Source organism: Aulostomus chinensis, chromosome 15 (assembly GCF_037954235.1).
Source record: "Aulostomus chinensis isolate RoL2024-O1b breed Wild chromosome 15, RoL_Achi_v1.0, whole genome shotgun sequence".
NCBI classification, from domain to species: domain Eukaryota; kingdom Metazoa; phylum Chordata; class Actinopteri; order Syngnathiformes; family Aulostomidae; genus Aulostomus; species Aulostomus chinensis.
The window spans coordinates 9,187,907-9,209,893 of record NC_141334.1 but is presented as its reverse complement, the minus strand read 5'-3'; the positions used below and the strand labels follow the sequence as shown (position 1 = coordinate 9,209,893).

The window sequence follows — 21,987 nt, the reverse complement described above, 5'->3', positions numbered from 1 at the left end:
CCAAGAGGGTTTCATATTCTACCTGGCTGGAATGTCAAGATTTTATCAGGAAGTTGATAAAGTAAAGGAGGAAACTATCAGTAGTTTTCGTAGAGATAGAGGCTGAGCTTCTATTCAGCTGGGCTAACATGGTTGACTTCAGTTTATCACTCATTTGATTTAGTGGTTTGGATTTGGATTTAGTAAAAAGGTGAATTTTTTTTTTTCCCACCTCAAAGCCTAAGATGCCCCAACTGACTAGATATATATTCAGTTTACTGGCACAGAAGACCGAAGAAACGGAAAACATTCACATTAAATGTGTCAATGACTTTCCTCCACAGGGTGGCTGGGCTCTCCCTTAGAGACAGGGTGAGAAGCTCAGTCATTTGGGAGGGACTCCGAGTAGAGCCGCTGCTCCTCCGTGTCGAGAGGGGTCAGTTGAGGTGGTTCGGGCATCCGGTGAGGATGCCTCCTGGACGCCTCCCTCGGGAGGTTTTCCAAGCATGTCCGACCGGGAGGAGGCCTCAAGGCTGACCCAGGACACGCTGGAGGGATTATATCTCTCAGCTGGCCAGGGAACGCCTCGGAAGAGCTGGTGGAAGTGGCTGGGGAGAGGACAGTCTGGGCTTCCTTGCTGAGGCTGCTGCCCCCGCGACCCGGACCAACCGGATAAGTGGAAAAGGATTAAATATGATCACATATAAGTATATGATCTTGTTTGGTATATGTGTTGTACAACTCTTCATTAAGTAAAATTAAAGGGATCCTTAACAAAAAATGCATCTCTCTCTTATTTCAAGTGTATCACTCGAATTTCTCATTTTTGTTGTTTATTTGGTTTTGAGAATCACATATATTCAGTGGTATGAGCACGACCACATTTTTGGTGTTGTGACATCCCTAATATTAGTGACTGATAATGGTGGTTGAGGAATCACGATGGTATTTCACCATTTCTCTAAAAAGAATCCCTTATGTTAATGAATAATGACAATAGATGCAACACCAAATTCAGAGTCACTTCAGTTTTGGTTACTCAGATATTTCCTCATCTCTTCATTTCCCCATTGAAATGTTATTGTGTAAAATGTCACTGAACTACTAGTAATAAAAAAAAATATGAATACACAGTATTTTGTAGGTTTTAGGCTTTCTTTCCTAAATCTGGTCGGTTTCCGGGTTCCCATCATGGAAATTAAAACTGAATAACAAGAACACTGCAGCTACACACTGGTCATGATGGGAGGGAAAACCCCCTTAATACATTCTAATATTCATCAAGGAAAGTACTGTAAATGTGTCCAAACTAGGAAAATAGTACAATTAATCCCAACTGTCACAAAGTGTATTAATTATGAGTGGACAGTTTGAGCCTTTTTACAGTAAAAGGTTTTTTTTTTAATTACCAGTGAAGGGTGTCATCAGAAGTATTTTACGTGTGGTCATGACATAATGTCAGTACATGACATGAAATCACTCAAAAACATAAAACCGGAGATCTAGAAATAGAAACGATCAATTTTAATTAAAAACATTATATTTTTAATCAAAATATGCAACGGTGTCTCTGATGTCCATCTTTTTGCCACATCGCTAAGTGTGGTTGTGTCTTCATCATATATGAACATACATGCGCTCTCTCTCTCTCTCTCTCTCTCTCTCTTACACACACACACACACACTCTAATGTTTAATACATGACAGCTCTGATTGTTCAGTGAAGCAGAGTGAAATAAAGAATCTAATCCAGCAACATCCAGTCACACTCCAGGACTGCCACCTCCTCTTTGCATACTGACAGAGTTCTTGATTTGATTCACATATAATTAAAACAGAATTGTCTGAATAACTGTTAGACTATCTTGATTCCTTCCTTTCTCAGCTTATGTAAGGGAAATGTATATATAACCCTGTCGCCTCATAAACACATTTTTGTTGACCCATCATTGCCAGAGAGCAGAAAATGGAAACTGAAACACAGGACCATTCAAACACCAGTGCTGTTAAGAAAACCCATCGGACAAAGTTCTTTTTGTTTGGTTTCCATAGGAAGAGTTAAAAAGGTTTCAAAAAGGTCAAAATTTCAACGTGTAAAACCAAAAGAAAGAGTCTTTTCTCAAGTCACAAGTCCTTTTGCTCCAGCAGACTGTCCCAAACCATGTCCAAACAAAGCCCTTCACAGAGAAGAGAACAGCAGAGCTGAGCAGAGCAGAGAAGAAAGAGAAGAGAAGAGCAGAGAAGAGCAGAGAAGAGAACAGCAAAGCAGAGAAGAAAGAAGAGAAGAGAAGAGCACAGCAGAGCAGAGAGGAGAAGAGCAGAGCAGAGCAGAGAAGAAAGAGAAGAGAAGAGAACAGCAGAGAAGAGAACAGCAGAGCAGAGAAGAAAGAAGAGAAGAGAAGAACAGAGCAGAGAGGAGAAGAGAAGAGCAGAGCAGAGCAGAGAAGAAAGAGAAGAGAAGAGCAGAGCAGAGAAGAGAAGAAAGAGAAGAGCAGAGAAGACAAGCACAGAAAAGAAGAGATACATAGAGAAGAAAAGACAAGCATAGAGAAGAGAAGAGAAAAGCAGAGAAGACGCGACAAGCACAGAAAAGAGAAGAGAGAGAAGAAAAGACAAGCATCGAGAAGAGAAGAGAAGAAAGAGAAGAGCAGAGAAGAGAAGACAAGCACAGAAAAGAAGAGATACATAGAGAAGAAAAGACAAGCATAGAGAAGAGAAGAGAAGAGAAGAGAAGAGAAGACAAGCATAGAGAAGAGAAGAGAAGAGAAGAGAAGAGAAGAGAAGAGAAGAGAAGAGAAGAGAAGAGAAGAGAAGAGTAGAGAAGAGTTCCATTTTCTCCCTTGTAAGCATCCTTCCTCTACACTGCCAGCCTGTTGGTTAGTTCTCCACTGGCGTGGGCTCTTGCTGCGGTGCTGCCACTCCCCCCACTGCAACTGGCCCAAAGGCCGGTGGTGTTTGTCCCGGTGCTGACACCTGCTCTGGCGGTGGCGGCTGGCTGAGGATGACCTGCACCACATAGTCCCTGGAGATGTTGAGTTGGTCCAAGCGCAGCCTGTCCGTCAGTGGCCGACCTGAGAAAAACCAGCGCTGCGTCGCGGCAGGCACACCCTCCTGATTTTGGAGACGACGCTTCATCATGCCAACTGTGTCTATGGAACGGACCGCCAGCCGGAGGTCACGACCTGTGGAGAGTCGCAGGCGCAGCTGGCACTCCCCTCCTGAGCCAGGGTCACTGGCGCTGCCCGTGGACGGGTCTGCGGCACTGGAGTCTGGATCGGAACCGTCAGGCTCATCGGAGCGTTCTTCAATCATGTTGACAGGAGGAGAAAGGCAGTAGACGGGCAGCTGGTATCGATTCCCCAGTTCATCGTAACATTCAGTCAGAGCTCCTGAAAGAGGGAGAGAGAGTCACTGTGGGCTTCATGGTGATCACATCATTGGCCGGAGCTTCCCTGCTGAGAGGCCGTAGAGCGGCGCTAACCACTACGTCTGTTTATTGACACAGGTTCTACATGGTGTTGGGGAAGGAATAAATCGAACATTTGTATATTAGTTGTGTGTGTGTATAAGAGATACATATATATATATATATATATATATATATATATATATATATATATATATATATATATATATATATATATATAAATAAAATGTATGTACACACACACACACACACATATACTGTACATATACATATACCACCTACCCACCCTACAAGGGTACGCGGGACATTTTATGTATATAGTATCATACGGAACCTGAAAAAGCAAAGCGTTACATACCAATATGGTTCAATATGCAAATGGACCACAATTTCTTGGTTCCACAAGGAAATAAAAGATCAGTTGGGTGTATCTGTTTATGTACACACGCAGGGACGGCTCATTAGTTCAGCCCTCAAACAACTGCTTGACAGTTCCCAGTGAATATGGAACAGTATAAGTTGACGGACTTCTAAAATAACATTTTAAAAAGAAATAAGAAAAATGTTTAGGATTTTTCTTGAGGCCATTTTCCAGTTTATTTCTAAATAAAATTGACTGAAGCTTAAATTTCACGCCGAAATGTCTGTAATTTAATACTTTAATATCATGATTACATTCTCTTCTTTACAAAATCTTCCTTTCTGAGTGAAAGGTTCCATGGCTACAAATGTATGTTTTGTGCTGGGAACATCCTCAGTTGCGTAAAGGACACCACCTTGGAACGTTCCCATGGTTCTATTACAGGGGCACATTCACCACGTTCTCGGAGCATATATAGAATGTCCCCAGCACATTTGTGGAATCTGTTGTTACATTCTAGGATCCTGGAGGCGACCAACCAATAATCTTCTTTTTCTGTGGTTCTATTTAGGTCCTTGCATTACCTTCCAAGAAGGTTTGCACAACTTAAAGAAGTATTACAGGAGTTTTCTCACAACAGTGCCATCAAGAACGTAATGAGCCAATCCTGAGATGTTCCCTGAGCATTCAGGGAATTTACCATTTCAAGCTGGGTATCGCTAAGAGGAACCCACAAACCAATGTAAGCAAAGAGTATATCATCAGTAAATACCGCAGTTAACAACCAAAGTCAACTTTTTGTGTGATTGTTTATCTTTATTTATCTGTAATTTTTTCCCCATTTTGAATAAATGAAGAAAACAATACAAGTTTGACATTTTTTTGTCTGCATGGTTACATTCCTGCATTGACTGAAACTGAAACGCTTCCCTTGCCTTTGAAAATGTCAACAGCTGACCTCAGATTCATTTTTGACTTCAGAGAGACAAAAGAGAAATGAGAGTCATTCTCACACAAGAGTGAGGAACCGTCACAGGGAGGGAATAAAAAGGGAATGAAGCCTCGTGTGGTCTTGCTGGACGTGAGATGTCCCTGTGTCTGGCTGCTGTGACGCTGAGAGGGACAAGTTGTTGGAGAGACAAAGGGGAATTGAAATGTGGTGAAGAGGTCAAAGGGTTCCACAAACAGAAACTGAAAGCTGTGGTATTTGTAGGGGACACTCCCCAGGGGTCCTCAAGGTGGTTTTTTTGGGGTTAAGTCTCACCACAAAGTCATTCAAGGTTTTGGAAAAAAGCAGCTTTTTATTGTTTATTGTGGTTGAGGATTTTTTTTTTTTTATCTCTTCCTAATCTTTTAACCACAACAATAATCTACAACTATGTGTGAAATCCAACTCATTAATTGCCAATGTTGTGTAAAGACACACTGATGTCATTCTTAAAACATCTTAAGAGTTACGACTAAGTAAGGAACCAACAATAAATATTCCTTTTAAAAGTCATGGTTCCTTGAGGATTTCCCAGGGCATCATTAGTGGAAAAAAAACAGGCTTATTCAATTCAATAGAATTTAATTTAATTTAATAGACTTCTCTTATCCAATTGCCTGTGACCGGCTCCTGAATGTTGCCTATCCTCCAGTGATTTTTTTTTTTCATATTGTTGTTTCCAGTATTAAAATACGTTCTCGTAAATGAGTTCATTAAAAAGAATTGCCAGAAAATTTATAAGAAATTAACAAAAAATTACTAAAAAAGACTGACCAGGAATTAAAAAATTAGGATCAAATAAAAAAAAGCAAAACATGGAAAAAGTATTTTTAATTATCAAAATTTCATCATGATGCTCTGTTAGATTTACTGTGTTCAACTGCTTTCTTGACAAAAACTTAAATAAAAGTGAAACTGTGTCTCACTTGGGGGGACAGAGAACGTATTTATTGAGTTTCAGCGGATTCTTTTTTTTCTCTCGCTGTAAGGCAACTTCACTGCGCTCATTCCCTCTCACCACCGCCTTCTTCCCTGATATGATCCCCCCCCCTCCCCCCGACCAAAACAATGTCTGAGATTCATCTTCACCAAAACTAAAACTCCCCATGAATGGTGACGCTGGTCTGTCAATGCTAGCTATGTAATAAAAGTGAGAGATACACCTCACTGAATTATGAGCGGAAACTAAACTTTGAAAGGTCACAACACTCCTCTTGTCTTATTCATTGACTTAAATTGGAGCCATTTGAGAAAAGCACTATGTTTTGCAGTAAGTGAGCGAGAGATGAGTCAGCAGAGGCCCGCAACTCTCGCCGATGGCGGTGACAACATCAGCGAGAGTGAAGATGTGAGCCAGAGTGAGAGAGCGTCACTGACTTGAATGTGTGGTACAACTAAAATATACTCGCACTTACCCAAGGCCTTGTGTGTGAAACAATAATTAAGTCAACCCCATAACAATTTATTTCATATCAGGGAGGAAGCTACGGAGGCCTGGAGTGGCCATGGAGGGGAAAATGTAGGAGAAAAAAAGAAAGGATCTTCTGAGTCAACAAGGCATTGTTTGTTTCCTGAATTTAGTAATTTTGTTGTCACGAAACATATATGTTGTTCCCTCGGTTGTATCATTTTGAGGCCGCATGATATAACACGTTGGCTCCATTTAATTATTGTGGCCATAAATGGATTAAACTGATGTATATCTTGTGTCGTCGTAACAGCCAAATGAATTATCTGATGACCTCAACACATTTTCTCTCTCTAAATGTCATGTGAGTGGACTGCCATACGAAGCTTTACTCAGCTTATGCAACCGTATAATTTGCTGACGGTAAAATAACTTACTTATTTGTTCTTTTTAAGTAGAGCTATTCCCAAAGCTTTAACACAAAACTGAAATTTCAACATGTGCAAACAAAGAGTTAACTCAACCTTAACAGCCTGTAATTCAGCTGAGGTATCTGACCTCCCCCATTTCAGCACATCTAACAGTCTTGAAAGGTCTCAAGCTGCCTTTGGACCTGTTTAATTATTTTCATTTAACAGCGAGGCACCAGCAGAGGAAGCCAACTGTGTAATGAAGCAATCATTGCCAACATCTCTGTCGGTATGTAAATATGATATCGATCCTAATCTCCGTCTGTTTATCTCACTTGCTTATTTCTCCTCCAGTTGTCTCCACTTTGGTGTTTATGTCTCAGCTGCAGAATGTTAATGGTTCCCAGGTGATGCCAATGCCTCTGGTTGTGGGATTTCATAAAAATGTTCGGATTAAAAAAAAAAAAAAAAAAAAAGAAGGAAAAGAAAGACAGGGAATAAATCCAAATCAAATGGAAAAGATTAAAATGATAAAAGCAATAAGTATTTTTGTTTGACTGAGGACTGTAGCTATGGTGCAGATTCAAAACAGTCACAACAGTCTGACTTGATGAAAATATCAGGCCACGAAACGACGAGGCATTTGCATTTGTTGCATCATGCTGACCAACAGCTGATGCAAACGCCTCATATTTTCTGCCTCAGTCACATTTGATGATTGCAGAACAGGCTGGTTTCCAATCTAATTACAAAGAGTGAAAAATAACCCCATCAATTTCTGTATTTCCAAAGAAGAGAGTGGGAAGTCCCAATTATTGTTGCACTTCATCCTTTGCCAGGTACTTCAAACATTTACAGGAAAGCTTGATGCGTTGCCTGGACAAAAGAAGGACGAAGCTGAGAAAATGTCACCTCAGACAAAGGCAGCAATACTCGCGTTGCCATGTGGCCGGTGAGATGTGCAGCCACATCAATATGTGACGACCGTGTACAGAGGTTTATTGTACCTCAATAACAATGAGAGAGGGGAAAATGGCAAAATCGAAAAAGGTCATGAAGGAGCACAAGGATCCATGTACCCTTAAAATCTGACTGGGAAAAAAAAACTCAAGAGGTGGGAGTTCCATAGGCGATCAGAGAGAAAAGAACCTTTAAATGGACTGAGCGAGGAGGACTGAACTCACAACATGGTCTCCTGCGGGACAGATCATCACTAGGTCTGTATGATAATTTCTATAATCAGCGTTCCATTTCTTGTGCAGCAGAACACGATGGGTGGCTTTACTGTCTGGTTAATATCTTTTCATTGAATCCAACACTGACAGTCTACCACACACACCGCACAAAAAGACTTAGAATGAAACCCAACTCTTAATAACAGCCATGTATTAGCCCACCTGATAGTGTTTAAATATAACAGGACAATGTAGGTGAAATATAAAATCCTGCTGAGCTGGCATGAACAAATAAGTACAGTTCCAGCAGTGTAATCAACTAAAACCACAACAGAGGAAGAATCAGGCCATACAAGTCCAAAATCAGGGGCTAAACCTTCATCTTGCTTTTAACAGCAAATGTTTTTTGTAACAGTGCTCTGGATTGAAATCACGTCTTTGTTGTCTGAGGACCCCACAGCTGCATCTCAGCAGGATCAGGTCTGAGCTGGCCAAATGACTCAGAGGAAAGAAACGGGACTCGACAGTGAAAAGCCTGTTAGTAAATGTGTTCATTCAGGTCAGGCTGTTTTTAAACCTTCAGATTTTATCCCTGGTTGCTTGCAGTTTCCTCTCAATATGAGCAACATTCACAAGTAGGAGGCAGCTGATCGTTACTGGTTGGGAGTTTTTCAGTCTCCAGAATCTGAATCATGTCCCTTCTATTGATCTGTTCAGCTACTGAGTGTTTAGAAGAAGCTCTGTCTTTGGTATATTTACGTGAGTGATTACTTCATTAAATCCTTCTTTCAGAAGACAGAGGACACGCCCTTCTGCATTTATTATTTATGGATTTCTTTTGCAGGACACAATATCTCCTGATAGCTGAAGTCTTCCATTTAAAATACAATCATTGGGATTCACTTAAACTACTGCACATTATACAATCCTGACATTTGGAATCTGATCCAGTAAAACCTCAATTATTGTTTAAGAAAATAGAACCACAGGGGCACTTGGAGAGTGCAGACCTCCACCAAGGTCAAGCGCCCACTCTGTATATGCAACTCTGCAACTAAAACCATCATATATAGAATTTTAGAAATACTTTAAATACATATGCCAGGTCATATTTCCCATGGAAAAAGGCAAATACAAATCCTGCAATGTTAAAGAAAGTGAAAAACAAATTGATTAGTTTTTATTATCAACACTGACTAGGTTTCTTTTTTATGTAACCCTGCTGACAGATAAACTAATGATGAATAATGAAATCTTAACCCGTGTTTCCAGTGGTAGTATTTCCTCCTGGCAGCTTGCCCACCCCCCCCCCCCCCCCCCACAAAGATCAATTCAACCAATCAATCATCTAGAGTCCCATGATATGATTTCTGCAACAGTGACAATGTTGATCCAAACAATATATAAACATGGTGTCATTTACGGTGCTTCAGACATCTGTGTCAGGGGTTGCGGGGGGGGGGTCCAACATACACACACATACACATACACACACACGCGCGCGCGCGCAACCAGAGATGCAGCAGTGGTCATGACAGCAGTGGACACAACAGCAGTGAACCAGATGAAAGCGTAGGATCACGCTTTACCCAACACTCTTTATTGTGAGTAAAATATAAGCTTAAATGTAATGAACCAGTCATTTTTTAAGCACTTAAGCTTAATGGGCCAAAAATCTAAAAATGTGAAAATGGTTGCAGTTTCTGGCTGAGACGACAGCCCTCATGTGGCACCTTCATGTGATGAATGGCGGCGGCAGCAGAGGCAGGAGGACAGGAGGAAGGTGTGTCAGTGGCAGCTTGGCTGGTGTGCGTGTGAGGAGGATGTAGACACATCACTCTGATTGTAAATGGACAATGCTTTTGTCTGCTAATGTAAAGGGGAGGATGTGCTCAACTGGGTGTGAATGAATAAAGCACCCAATCCAGAGAGAAAAAGACTACAGGACACTGGTGTATTTTTATCCCGGGAACATGTGTCTGACACACACTCAACCCTTTCACAAGTGTATTACTTTGTTGACATGTACTAGGCTGACACCTGAGGTCACGTCCACCTATGAGTTGCATGAGTCCAAACCATTATCGCCAGTGAGGTGTTTATGCAGAACACTGTGATGTCATGGTAAAGTTGGCCTTTGACCTTTCGGATATAAAAACTCATCTCTTTGCAAATTTACCCGATAGCATATTTGAGTGATTATTTTTTCAATCGATGTTTGTAATGTTTACTAAAGTCGCCATGACTTTGACCTTTAACATACCAACCAGCTCATCCCTGAGCCCAAGTGCACATCCGAGCCAAATCTGGAGACATTCCCTCAAGGCCCTCCTGAGATGTTGGATTAGTGTGACTAAGACAGACGGATGACCTGAAACCATAACGCCCTCGATTACGGCTGTCGCCATCATGGATGCGTGAAAAGGACAGCACACCCAGACAAAGTCACGTCCTGGGAAGTTTCCTTCCTGCTTCCTTTGACAACTTCAATATCAGACGGGACTTGAAGTATCGAGTGTGTGGGACACTTCCAGAGGAAACTTCAATGCACCCATTAGCTTCTCAATGCTAAATCTGTTATATAACATGTTCATATTCGAGAGCAGATATTATGAAGCGTCCCCACTGCTGTCTGGTGGGAAAGTGTGTTATCGCCCAGCAAAGCCATCCGGAAATTTTTCCTTGTTATTGAACTCATGTTGGACCCCCCATGAATAAACCAATGATGTTTTTTGTCTCGACAAGAGATGATTTCTTTAATCCAGATTATGACATAACTTTTCTACATACGATTGATTTTGTTTTCAAGCAAAAGAAACTTTGAGGCTGTCCTGAAACTACCCATGAATCCAGAACCTGAATAAATAATTTGAGATGAAGGAAGTTTTGAGGGGAGGAAACGTCTTTAGCTGCAGCATCACAACATCTAGATCTAATAGTTAGGAATGAAACTGGTCAGTGAGCACTCGCACTACATGAATTCCCAAAGTTAAGCCCCGCACATTTGATTGGTATAATATCATGCATTCATTCTTCCCTTTCATTAAATTATCTGACCAAACATTAAAATATTCAAAATAAAACATAAAATTTAACTTAGATAATCAGAAACTAGAGATACCGCATTGCAGTTGAATGTGCGCCTATCGCAGTGACACTTGACGTTTAACCACAGAAATCATTTCAGTTCACCCTTGGATCCAAGCAGATGTTCATGCCATATCTGAAGAAATACCCTCAACGCGTTCCTGATTTATCATGCTAAAACCTACAAGACGTACATCTGTACCTGCGTACAACAAAAAAACATAATTCCTCAGGTTGTTTCCGGCACAGAGGCATAAAAACAACACCACAGCTTTTAGTAGAATCTGTGCAGGCAATTTCCACTGTAGACTTCCTGAAATTAATTTCTCTGGAGAATTTGGGAGGAGGGAGATGAAATTCTTCAGTTTAATAATCATCAAATGCTTTGTCCTACATAAAATCCCCATGGCTGCTATTTCCTGGAGAGCAAAACAAACACTATACATCTACAGCTGTGTACATTCCATGTGATTTACCGTGCGGCAGTGTGATGCTGGCCCCATCGAGGATGGCTTGAGCCAGCAGGTGGTCATTGCTCTCAAAGGCACTGGCCGCAGCACGCAGCGCATCCCAGATCTCCTTCCGGCCCTCAAATGCAGGCGCCGTATCCCAGAACTCATCTCTCTTGCTGCGCAGCTGGCCTTCAGTCATCGGGTAGTCACTTTTCCATTTTGGCCGCTCTCTCTTCAGGGGCTGGTTACGCCCTAGAGCCACTGGGAGGGAGGATGAGAAAGACGATAAGTGAGAGAAGACAGACAGAGGAAGGGTTGGACAAGAGAAAAGGAGGAAAAGATGAGTGTGAAGATGGTGGTGAGGAAAGAAATATCAAAATGAGAGTAGATGAATGAAGCAATGGAGACAGGGGGGTTGGAAGAAGAAAGAGAGATAAGAAAAGAAAAGATGGATGGAAGAGGACAGCAAGATAAAGAAGTGGGAGATTCACAGAAGGTGAACATGAGAAGTAGGGATGAACAAGAAAATGAAGGAACATATCCAGTAGAATTCTGCTTTATTTGAAACAAAGTCTGAGTCGTAATATTGATGACTTCCACACCTCAGTGGCGTTGACAGAAACACTTGGCAGTCACATGATATGAGACTGAACAGGAGTGACTTCATTAGTGCTGCTCCAACAGAGCCAGAGAGAAGGTTACGGCTGCAGCATCGAAGAGTGCTACAACTGCAGCTGAGCAGCTGATGAACAACACCATCTGGATCACAACTGGGGGGTGGGGGGGGGGGGGGGCAAGTCCAGGACGGCCTGTGTGTGTGTGTGTGTGTGTGTGTGTGTGCGCACTTGTGTGGCACCAAAACAGACAAGAGGAGGATGACAGATCAAGGTGTTGAGTTACACCTGCTGCTGATACACATGTTCCCTGATAATCACACTGTTGTCTGATAACCTTCAGCTGACTCCTCGAATATAAGACCTCTAGTATACAGTGTTTACATAGACTTTGTCCCCATTTTGATGTGTATGAAGCCATAATTTAATTGAAATGAATGATAAAGACACTAGGGAATGATACTTGGAGGGGGGAAAAAGAGGTCAGGATAAGACTGTATAACACATTTGCTTGTGTTGCAGCAGTAAATTCATTAGTCTGGCATTGTCTGGTTATTCAAAACATGAGAGCCATCCCATTCTGACTTGTAACTACACTGAAACATTACTTAGACTGCTAATATTCTGAAAATTTAAAACATTTCTAAACTGTTTACAGTAAATCCTGCAGTGATCAGCCAAAAACATCTGCTCAAGTTTCTCTTTATTGCTCTCTTGTATGATAACACACTTGGCTTTATTCTGCAGGATCCCGCTTTCTAGGTCAAAAATTACATTTAAACACAAAACTGTCTTTCAGTAATTCCCAGAAATCCTCTGGGATATACCGTATGTAGGCCATTATGTGTATAAGACTAATTCAAGCTGTAATAACGTGTGCTTGAATGGTTTAAACCACCTGCAGAAGTGAAATAAACACTGAGGTGACAAACTTCCATGTGTTGGCCTCGTCTCTCGTCATCAAACAAGGTGTCAGGTGGCAGCTGTTTGTATTGAAAGCGGCGCACGGCCTCTGGTTAACACAGACGTGGAGACGCGAGAGATGAATTCAAAAAGAAACCAGGCTGCATGTCATCACCTCTCCTGCCACAGCCACATCCATCTATGCAATCATGTTATCTCACAGGCCAGAAGTGGAAAATTTCATCAGATCAGAGTTGTCTACACAACATATTTCAACGCAGGCAACATTGAGTCTTGAGTTATAACCAAAACATAACCTGTAGTTGTATTTATTTCATTTTGAACATTTGACTGATCAAAAACGCTAGTAGATGTACAACCTATTTCCTTCAGTGCAGAGAGCTGAGAGCAGCGGCATCCTGCAGAACAAAACCTATTTCATCCACTGATGTGAACTGCTACCTAAAAAGAAAGATCAATATTGTTTGCAGGAGTCCGATGCTGCGTGTCAGAACTGCTCTTATTGTGATCAGTAAGCACAGACAAAACACAAGCCTACATCTAGAGAGGGAGAGAACACTCCTACTATGGATGACCACCTCATGCATACAACCTCATACAACCCCACTTCAATAAATCTAAAACATCCCTTTAAGCAAACCTGCATCCATGCAGCTATTGTTTGTAGCACGGTTGTAAAAGATGGCATCAGACTGGATAGTATTAGCAGTTACCCAAGGTTGCAGCATTTGACGTGAAACAGAGGATAAAACCATCTCACTAAAAAAGTAACTTAAAGGTTAAGACGCGTGTCATGTGAGCACAACATCCCTCCTGACAGGGATCTTCCTGCACAGCTCCAATGGATCCTCTCATCTGATAAAAGACGGACAGCTTAAAATGATCCGTCCGCACCATCCAGATGTAACGCCTCTCTCTCAATCAGGTGTCCAAGTTCATTTCAAAAGTTAAAGAATAACCATCCTTAACGCGTTTTCCTGTTACACACTCGGAGACAGCGTTCTTGTTCAGGATGGTGCTCTCCGCTCCCAGGCCTACACACACCTGCACCGTTAAAAACCATTTCCGTTGAACACGAAGCGGTTTCTAAGTTTTGACACCTCGTCCCCCGACACTTACAGAAATGCTCCGACACCTCGTTCGTGCAGTCAATAAAAACAACAACAGTGGCGTGTGTGTGTGTGTGTGCGTATGTGTGTGTGAGAGAGAGTGTGTAGCTAACTTTATAAAAGCCTGGGAGACAATTTAAATCAGACTGTATCACTCCTGAGCCTCCGCTCGCATGCCAGTACCGTCTGTGACCCATATTTGTTATGCAGGAGCGCTAGCAAGCTAACCAGGCTAGTTTTTAGCCGGCTAGCGCCTGTCAACAGCAAAGAACAAAGGGAGGCAGCGTCGCACAGCGGGATTCTTCTCAGTTAGTAAAGTAGCGAGCAGACGAGGCGTCACATGTCGCTTCCAGGCGGCCGAGAGGAGGCAGACACCGGGGCGGTTTGTCTCTGGCTCGGAGATAAAGGAAGAGGGGAAGACCTCCAGAACTGGGCAACCTACAGGGAGCTGAGAAGAGGAAGGAAGCCCCCCTCACCACCACCCCCCCATAAAAAAGCCAAGCTCAGAGGCTTTCAGAGGAGTAAGTTACCTCCAGTTCCGTCGGAGTTCTCGTTTAAGCTGCCAGAAGAGTCATGGTGGCTCCCGACACAGCCACCCATGGATGTTTCGGCAGAGCAGCCCGGGCTGGGTAGCTCACCCCCTGGCCCACAGCTAAGTTGGAGCTACATCTACTAGCCCCCTCTCTCTCTCTCTCTCTCTCTCTTCCTCTCTCTCCCTCTCCCTCTCTCTCTCTCGGCTCTCTCTCCCCTCCCCTTCCCTTCTTCCCTTCCTTCCTCCCTACTTTCCTCCTGTCCTTTCCTTCCTCCTCGCTTCCTGTCTTTCCTCCCCTTCCCTCCTCCCCCATCCACCTTTCTTTCTTCCTCTCAAGGCTGGCGAAGCGCAGCGGGCATCATCATCATCATCATCATCATCATCATCATCATCATCATCTGTGAGGAAGGCGGAGGAAGAAAGCATCATACAAGGTGACCCACAGGAATTAAGGAGGGGGGGGGGACAAAGGAGAGAAGGAGAAAAAGGAAAAAAGATGATTTTTTTGCACGCCTTCCTTCAGACTCTGTTGTAGATGAATTATTTTGACACGTGTTATCATGTTTAATGAGAAGCTGTGAGATGTCCTGAAGAACACGCATCAGCACCCCTAGTAGCCCTGCATGCCGAGCAAGCCCAGCTTTGACTCTACTACTTGGATCTTTCAGAGAACGACTACCACACATTCAAACAAGCACACACATGTCCTGTAGTATTTACTAGCAGGCTTGGGTCAGAATTTGAATGTGGAGACTCGAATATGAGCTCAAACAAAACTCGGTTTGATGCACGTTGAAGTGATACCTCGCCTAAGAAAAGGTCAGAAAGAGAAGAGTGTATGTTGCTTTAGAAGTTCTCAAAAATAGATGTCTTAAGCACCATTAGTTTCAACCAAAGTGTTCGAGGCTGTTTTTTTTTCTCTGTCATGGAGTCACAAAGTCGTAATGCAGGAGAGAAAAACATTGTGGGCGTATACATCTGTACACCTGTGAGTGCTTGTAGAGGCAGAATATACTTTTTGGGTAATGCATCATTTTAAGATGCAGATTTTATGACACAGAGTCAAATATTGTTGGATTATACTATTTTTTTCTATGTTCTTTCTTTTATTTCCTGTATTTCTTAGCTTTCTTACTCTGCTGTATTTGAGTGCTGCAATGTTACACCAGATGAACACGCTCCTGCTGGGCCACTATCTTTAGGACTGTCCTAAAGAGACTTGAGTGTAATTTGACACACTGAGACATACACACACACACACACACACACACTCACACACACAAAGAGGAACTCACGTGTCCAAGTACACATGCATACACAATAGCAATGGGATAGCAAGGGTAATTTTACAGCAAAGCTGTCTGGAATTACAATTATTTCCCTTTGCTTGGAACTGAAAGAAGTCATGCGGGACTTGGAAACCCACTGCTGATTGACAACATGATGTAACAAGCTTCTGAGAGCACTCTTGACACGCATGAACACTTTGATCAAGGTCACTGCAGCAGATTTAGAGGAATCCTCTGCCATTACAATGTGCCAGTTCGTCTGAGGAATGTGACTTCTGTTGGCAATGGAGCTCCTGCGTGTGTAACTTGAGACTTTAGCGCTTTACATGTGGTCAAACCATAATGAAGGTGTCCGGAGAAGTTAAAAGGAACCTTTAAACATGTAAGGGTCCAATTTTGTTTTTTTGTTTTTTTGAATTTTCACCGTATTATTGTCAGAAGTGACAGTAAACTGTGAAAGAACCCACGCTGACTGTTCAAGGCAAGAAAAGACTGTTGACCAAACACTCTGAAGGGGACAGAGCCACCGTGATGTCACCCACTAGATTTGTGTGCTACTGTTTTGAAGCCTCACGTTTGGCACGTCAGCAGTCTGCTCCTTGTTTGTATGTCATCATATTTCTGCAGGAGGGTGAGACAAGGTAACAATTCCCACTAGCACAAGTTATTTTGGGTAGCAATGTGCATCGATGCTAATTTTGACTTTTAAAAATCAAGCGTAAGACAAATTGTACTTAGTAAAAGAGAGAAAACAGCCGACTTCACTTCTTCTGCTGTTACGTACGAAGGCACTGTAAAGACACAAGTCTGTACAGTGTAACACAAATGATGCAACACAAATGGTGTGAATATTTTTAATTTGGATAAGTTTGCACAAAAATGTTCACTTTGGGTTCAGTCCTTAGAGGAATGTTTGTTTCACTGTTGATTTTTGCTGAATTTAAAGTAATACCTCAAATATTTGCTATTGAAGTAACACCTCAAATATTTGGTCTTTGCACTCGTACAGTGTGTACATCTCTAAATTGTCAGAGAACATTCCTTCTTTCCGAAGAGACTTCATCTCAGCCACAGGTGTGTTACTGATACTGACTAAAAGCCCTGATCACACTGTGGATGTCAAGAAAAGCCCAACCCAAATCCTCCTGATGGATCACGTGTCACTCGTCCACCCTCAAAGACACCATTTGATCAGTGGCTGGTGCTGGTGCTGGTGCTGGTGCTGGAGCTGCAATAGACTGGTGCATAGCTCAGCTCTGCCAGTAGATGGAGCTGAAGATAGTATGTTCTCTGTGGCAGATGGAGAAAGTGACCAGACCAGCCATTTGTTTTAGTGTGTGTTTGAGGTTAACATGTCAGAAGCATTCATATCGTGAATTCTATAAAGATATCATAAATCTTTTTTTCCTAAAGCTTTTTTTTTTTCATGTCATTTTTCCCACTCTTGGAAGTAGTAAAAAAAGTGTGAGTAGATTACAGCACCTTGTTGTGAGCCTGGCTGACATGGATCACCAGAGCTGCACCACTGCTCCCTCCCCCTGGCTCCTCTGCAGATATCCAACCACACACACAGCACCCCCCCCCCCCCCCCCCTTTTCTTCTTTCTCAAGTTGAATTCTCAGAAACTCCAGTAGTCCCTGCGTTTCACGGACCTTTGAAGTTTGACTGTCCTTTATCTGGCATTTTCCCTCTAATCTTCCTGTCCTTCTTCCTTACGCTATCTTCACTTTCTCTTCTCCTCGTTGTCTCCTATTCCTTCAATCTCTTTCATCAAGCGAAGAGAACAACCGACATGGAAGTTAATTGGCCTGCTATTGATTTATTCCCAACTGTCTACTCCTTGCATTAGACCAAAGTCTGCAGCTTTATATCTTCCCTACTGTATCTGATGCTGCATTCCAATTGTCTGGCTGCTCAAAGATCAGCCAACTGCTCCCATCTGTGGTGAACATATAGGGTTGCTATCTGATCCATTGATTTACCGCTAATGGTCAAGCACTGTCCCCACGCTGTGACATAAAGCCTCAGAATGTATTTGATGTTGACTGGATGAGACAAGGAGGTTTGGGGCTTTTAAAGTCATTCACATCCAGCTGTATGTGACGAGACTGACAGACGGTTGCACAGTTTATTGTCCTTTCATTGATTTACTAAGAAGCTTTGTTGGAGCCAACTGCAACCCCCCAACACACACACACACACACACACCAACTGACGCTTTTCGATCTGTCACACTCCCCCGATAACAAAAAGATGGACTGAGACAGGATGAATGGAGCAGAGAGTGGGATGAAAGAGGGAAAGTTCAATATTCAGAATGAGCAAGAAAGAAACAGAGTGGAGGAGTCTTCTGTCTGGGTTTTTTTTATTTATTTTTTTTACCTGCAACTCACCTCTATTGAAAGGAAGTAAAACACACACCATATGTCTGAGAATCAAGTAAGAAAAGAGACTTTGAAAAACAGATGAAGGGTTTGGGGCATATTTCATCATTTAGGCTGACAGTCACTGTCTGACTGGTCTTTTGTGAGCTGGAGTGTAGCTGTCAAAGTTATTTTATTCATGACAATGGACATACTTTCCAACTGAAGACACACCAAAACATAAATCATAGAACACTTCATTTGGTAGTGTTTTATCTCAACAGCTAATGAGAAATTGAGAATCTATTCAAATATTTTTAATTTGAAAATTTTAAGATATCGTGCCTAACTTTTGGTATAATCACAACAACACAAATGGAAGAACTCCTTTTGTTGTTGTTGTTGTTTTGTAAGGAGAGATGTTACAGTTATATATTATTGTTAACTAAATAGCTCGCTGATGTGGCACATTCACGGCAGTGGGAAGTCCCCTGGCTCCTGTCCAAAAATAGTTACAAAAACAGAGCGTGTCCACAGTTACAAGACAAGAGTACTTAGGAAAGGTAATACATGTGTTAACGGGCTTCTCCAAAAACCTGTATGCAACTTAGAATGCGTTTCTGCAGGTTCTCTTGCGAGAAAGTGATGTTTCAGACCAATAAATAAATAAACAAATGATAAACTTGTGAAATGCAGAACCCTGACGTTGATTCATATGTAAATGTAATATAGTCTAACAGCACAATGACCCTGGCATCCATCTAATTCAACTGGACTGGCTTTTAATAAGAATCTATGGCTTGATGGTTCACTTACATGCGGAGATAATCATTGACACTGTGAGGAATAATGGGAGTATTCTGAATGCATCCATCCATCTTTTTCGATATTTATCCTGTTAAGGGTGGCAGGGGGCTGGAGCCTATCCCAGCAGCCTTCGGTCAAGAGGTGGGGTTCACCCTGGACAGGTCACCAGTCCATCACAGGGCCAACACATAGAGACAGACAACCATTCACACTCACAGTCACACCTACGGTCAATTTAGAGTATCAATCAGCCTCGTCCCCTCTTGATGTCTTTGGACTGTGGGAGGAAGCTGGAGTACCAGAGAGAACCCACACAGGAACAGGGAGAACATGGAGACTCACACACAGACTCCAAACCAAAACTAAGATAAACAAATTTGTTTTCATTATTTAAACAGAACAGCTCATCATTTATTTCAATGATCTTTTTTTTTAATTGCAGAAGGCCTTTAAAACATAAAACACAAAAGAACTCAAGCATGAACTGTCCCCTGCAGGTGTTATGGTACTAGTAAGAACTACAACTGCATGAGGCAATAACAGACATCTCTTTGGAGCACTAATAGATCAACAAAATCATAATAGAGCCTGATATTATAATAATCACAACACTTAAAAGTGATGTGTTTGAGTCACACAGAGAGAGAGAGAGAGAGAGAGAGAGAGAGAGTAATGGTTGCAGAGTAAGCGACAGGCTCTGACTTCCCTTCACCAATTTTGGGCATTACAGCTGCAGTACTGGTGGCTTCATATATCTTATCACTCCAAAGTCTGTCTTGCTCTCTTTTGTTGTCTTTGTGTGTGTGTGTGTGTGTGTGTGTGTGTGTGTGTGTGTGTGTGTGTGTGTGTGTGGTGGCACGCGCATGCAAGTGTGTGTGCATGTCCACAAAGCCGAGCTTGTTATGGTAAAGCTCAGTAATAAAGGAGATTTGTCTGTCTGCAGCAGTTTCCCACACTGTATATACTTCTTACTCTTGTGTGAACAACTCTAGTGTGAACAACTCTAATCTCCTGGTGTAAACGTCTACACCTATACGTTACACCACTGTCAGAGTAGCCCACTCTAACTCAACCAGTGTAACAAATCTTGTTACATAGTTTCATGGAGAGGATTCAACAATGAAATACAAACCTAAGCAGTTAAATGTACACCACTGCTCCTCCTTCAGTCCTTGAATGCTTCCACAGTGTTTGTTTTATTAGGTCATTAGTCTATTGGTTGGTGCCCCATTTCAATCCTGAAATATTTCAACAGTTTTGATTGGATTAACATGAGATTGATGAAACCTCACTATTTTTTTTGTCTCCAGTGGGACTGTGGCATCAGCTCTTGATTGGCAGGTATAAGAGGCTATTTTGGTGAGTGAACAGACATTCACCTCAGTCATTGCCCTGCGTGATTCCTCAGATTTTACAGCCATTAGCCTCATGATCAGCAGAAGTTTCATCATGATGAATAAACAGAGCTTCAGGCACTGCAGATAAAGTGAAGGGTTGTATATTATTTTCATAATTGAAAATGGAGAAAACAAGTATTTCATTTTTTAGCACCATTAAACATTTTCATTATAGTTGTCAACGAATCAGCGGGAAATTGGATAAGAGCAATTTAATTTGTGAGAAAAAAAAAAACAATTATTGGATGTTTTTGAAATGTTTTATATAAAATGACAGGGTTAAAGATGCAATCATCATCCTGTATTTGCCCCTCTTGAGCTTGTTTTGAGCTTAGTACCCAAGGGGTCGCAGGTTCAATCCTCACTTCCCCTGGAACGAAACAACACTGTAGAAACAAGGAAGAAAGCCAGGATGTACATACACTCCATTTAGCATTGAACATTTACTCACAGTGACCTGTAGAGTAATAAATGAAGTTTTGTTGTGGAAGAATCAGGCGCTCTTTGGAGATCTTAAAGGCCAATTAGCAACACTGAACTAAACCAATGGAGTTTCCTGTTGACACTGTTCTTGCAGCTTGGTATCATTTAGATTGAAGTGGCTGATAGCTAGAACACATCTCCCATGCAGTGTTGCTTGATTGAATAGTTTCCACCCAGCTGAGGGACTTAGGAACTGTGTGGTGGGTTGATGATGATGGTGGTGATGTTGTTGTTGTTGTGGGATACTTTTTTGTGAGATTTACAGGTTTAGATGATGTTACACGTAATATCTGCAGAATCTGGGTTTATAAAAAGAGGATCGCTTCATAGAAACATAGTGCAGTGATCTTGGTCTAAGTCTGAAGTCTCATCCCTCACCTGCTGTTTTGTATTTACTTCATTTAAGATCCAGGCTTTATTGTATTTTGTCTTTGTGTCGAAAGCTTTTGACACAACTGAATGCCAGTTTATGATTCATATTTTAGAATTGTTAGAGACGATTTCTGTTTGGTTATTTATAAGGATGTGCAGTTGTATTACCAACAGGATACGTCTCTAAGATTCTCAGTTGATACAGCAATCGAACAGGGTCCCTGTACTGTGTGCGTCACAGCTGAATGGCCACCAGGCAAGACAGAAATGAGATCACAAAGTGAGCCTTGGACACCTCCATGCCTTGTTTGGATTACACAGTTGTGCAGTGTGAGTCAAATTAGATTTTCCAGGACAGATTTGTCTTCTAATGTGTCTTGGCATGATTTGATGATAAGTCACAATGAAACGATGGGGAGTAACGACAGCCTCAGCCGGTGTGAATTAAAGAGGCTTGGTGCAGTGCTCAGCCTGCTGGGCTAAGAAGGTGTCTAATCCTGATCTAATCCTAATCTAATTCAGTCAAATTTGGCATGATGTAATGTAATCTGATGCTGTTAACATACACTGATTGGATTTCTTCAAATGGTGAGAGAAGACTTCTGAATCATACACACCTGGGGTTGTACAATGGAAAACGGTGTTGATTTCTTCAGTCTGATGGATGGTGCCCTCATTCTCGGGTTCAAACCTTGATGGTGTCCAGGATTCATCATTTTAAATTCAAATCTGAATTATTTACATTGTATTAGTAAAAAAATCTTTAAAGGTATTGGCTCCAAACTTAAACAAAATATACTATGGACAAAG

At 41.9% G+C, this 21,987-nt stretch overlaps 2 protein-coding genes and 1 long non-coding RNA gene across 3 annotated transcripts in view; 2 read left to right on the top strand and 1 right to left on the bottom strand.

Annotated features, from left to right (window-relative positions):
• Nucleotides 1-888: 888 nt before the first annotated feature.
• On the bottom strand, nt 889-14,673 carry ubtd2 (ubiquitin domain containing 2). The gene is made up of 3 exons (XM_086179246.1): nt 14,465-14,673; nt 11,312-11,548; nt 889-3,368 (listed from the first exon to the last, which is right to left on the bottom strand). The coding sequence occupies exons 1-3, from the start codon at nt 14,532-14,534 to the stop codon at nt 2,857-2,859; spliced, it is 819 nt and encodes a 272-aa protein (XP_086035372.1). The 5' UTR covers nt 14,535-14,673; the 3' UTR covers nt 889-2,856.
• Nucleotides 6,743-8,500, top strand: LOC147248548 (uncharacterized). The gene is made up of 3 exons (XR_015109272.1): nt 6,743-6,862; nt 7,413-7,790; nt 8,164-8,500. It is a non-coding gene; the product is annotated as an uncharacterized LOC147248548 (long non-coding RNA).
• The window catches only part of LOC147248545 (actin-binding LIM protein 3-like), a 77,784-nt gene continuing 69,764 nt past the window's right edge, over nt 13,968-21,987 (top strand). The window contains exon 1 of the mRNA XM_086179245.1: nt 13,968-16,396. The gene's annotated coding sequence lies outside the window, so the exon portion shown is untranslated. The remainder of the gene's footprint in view (nt 16,397-21,987) is intronic.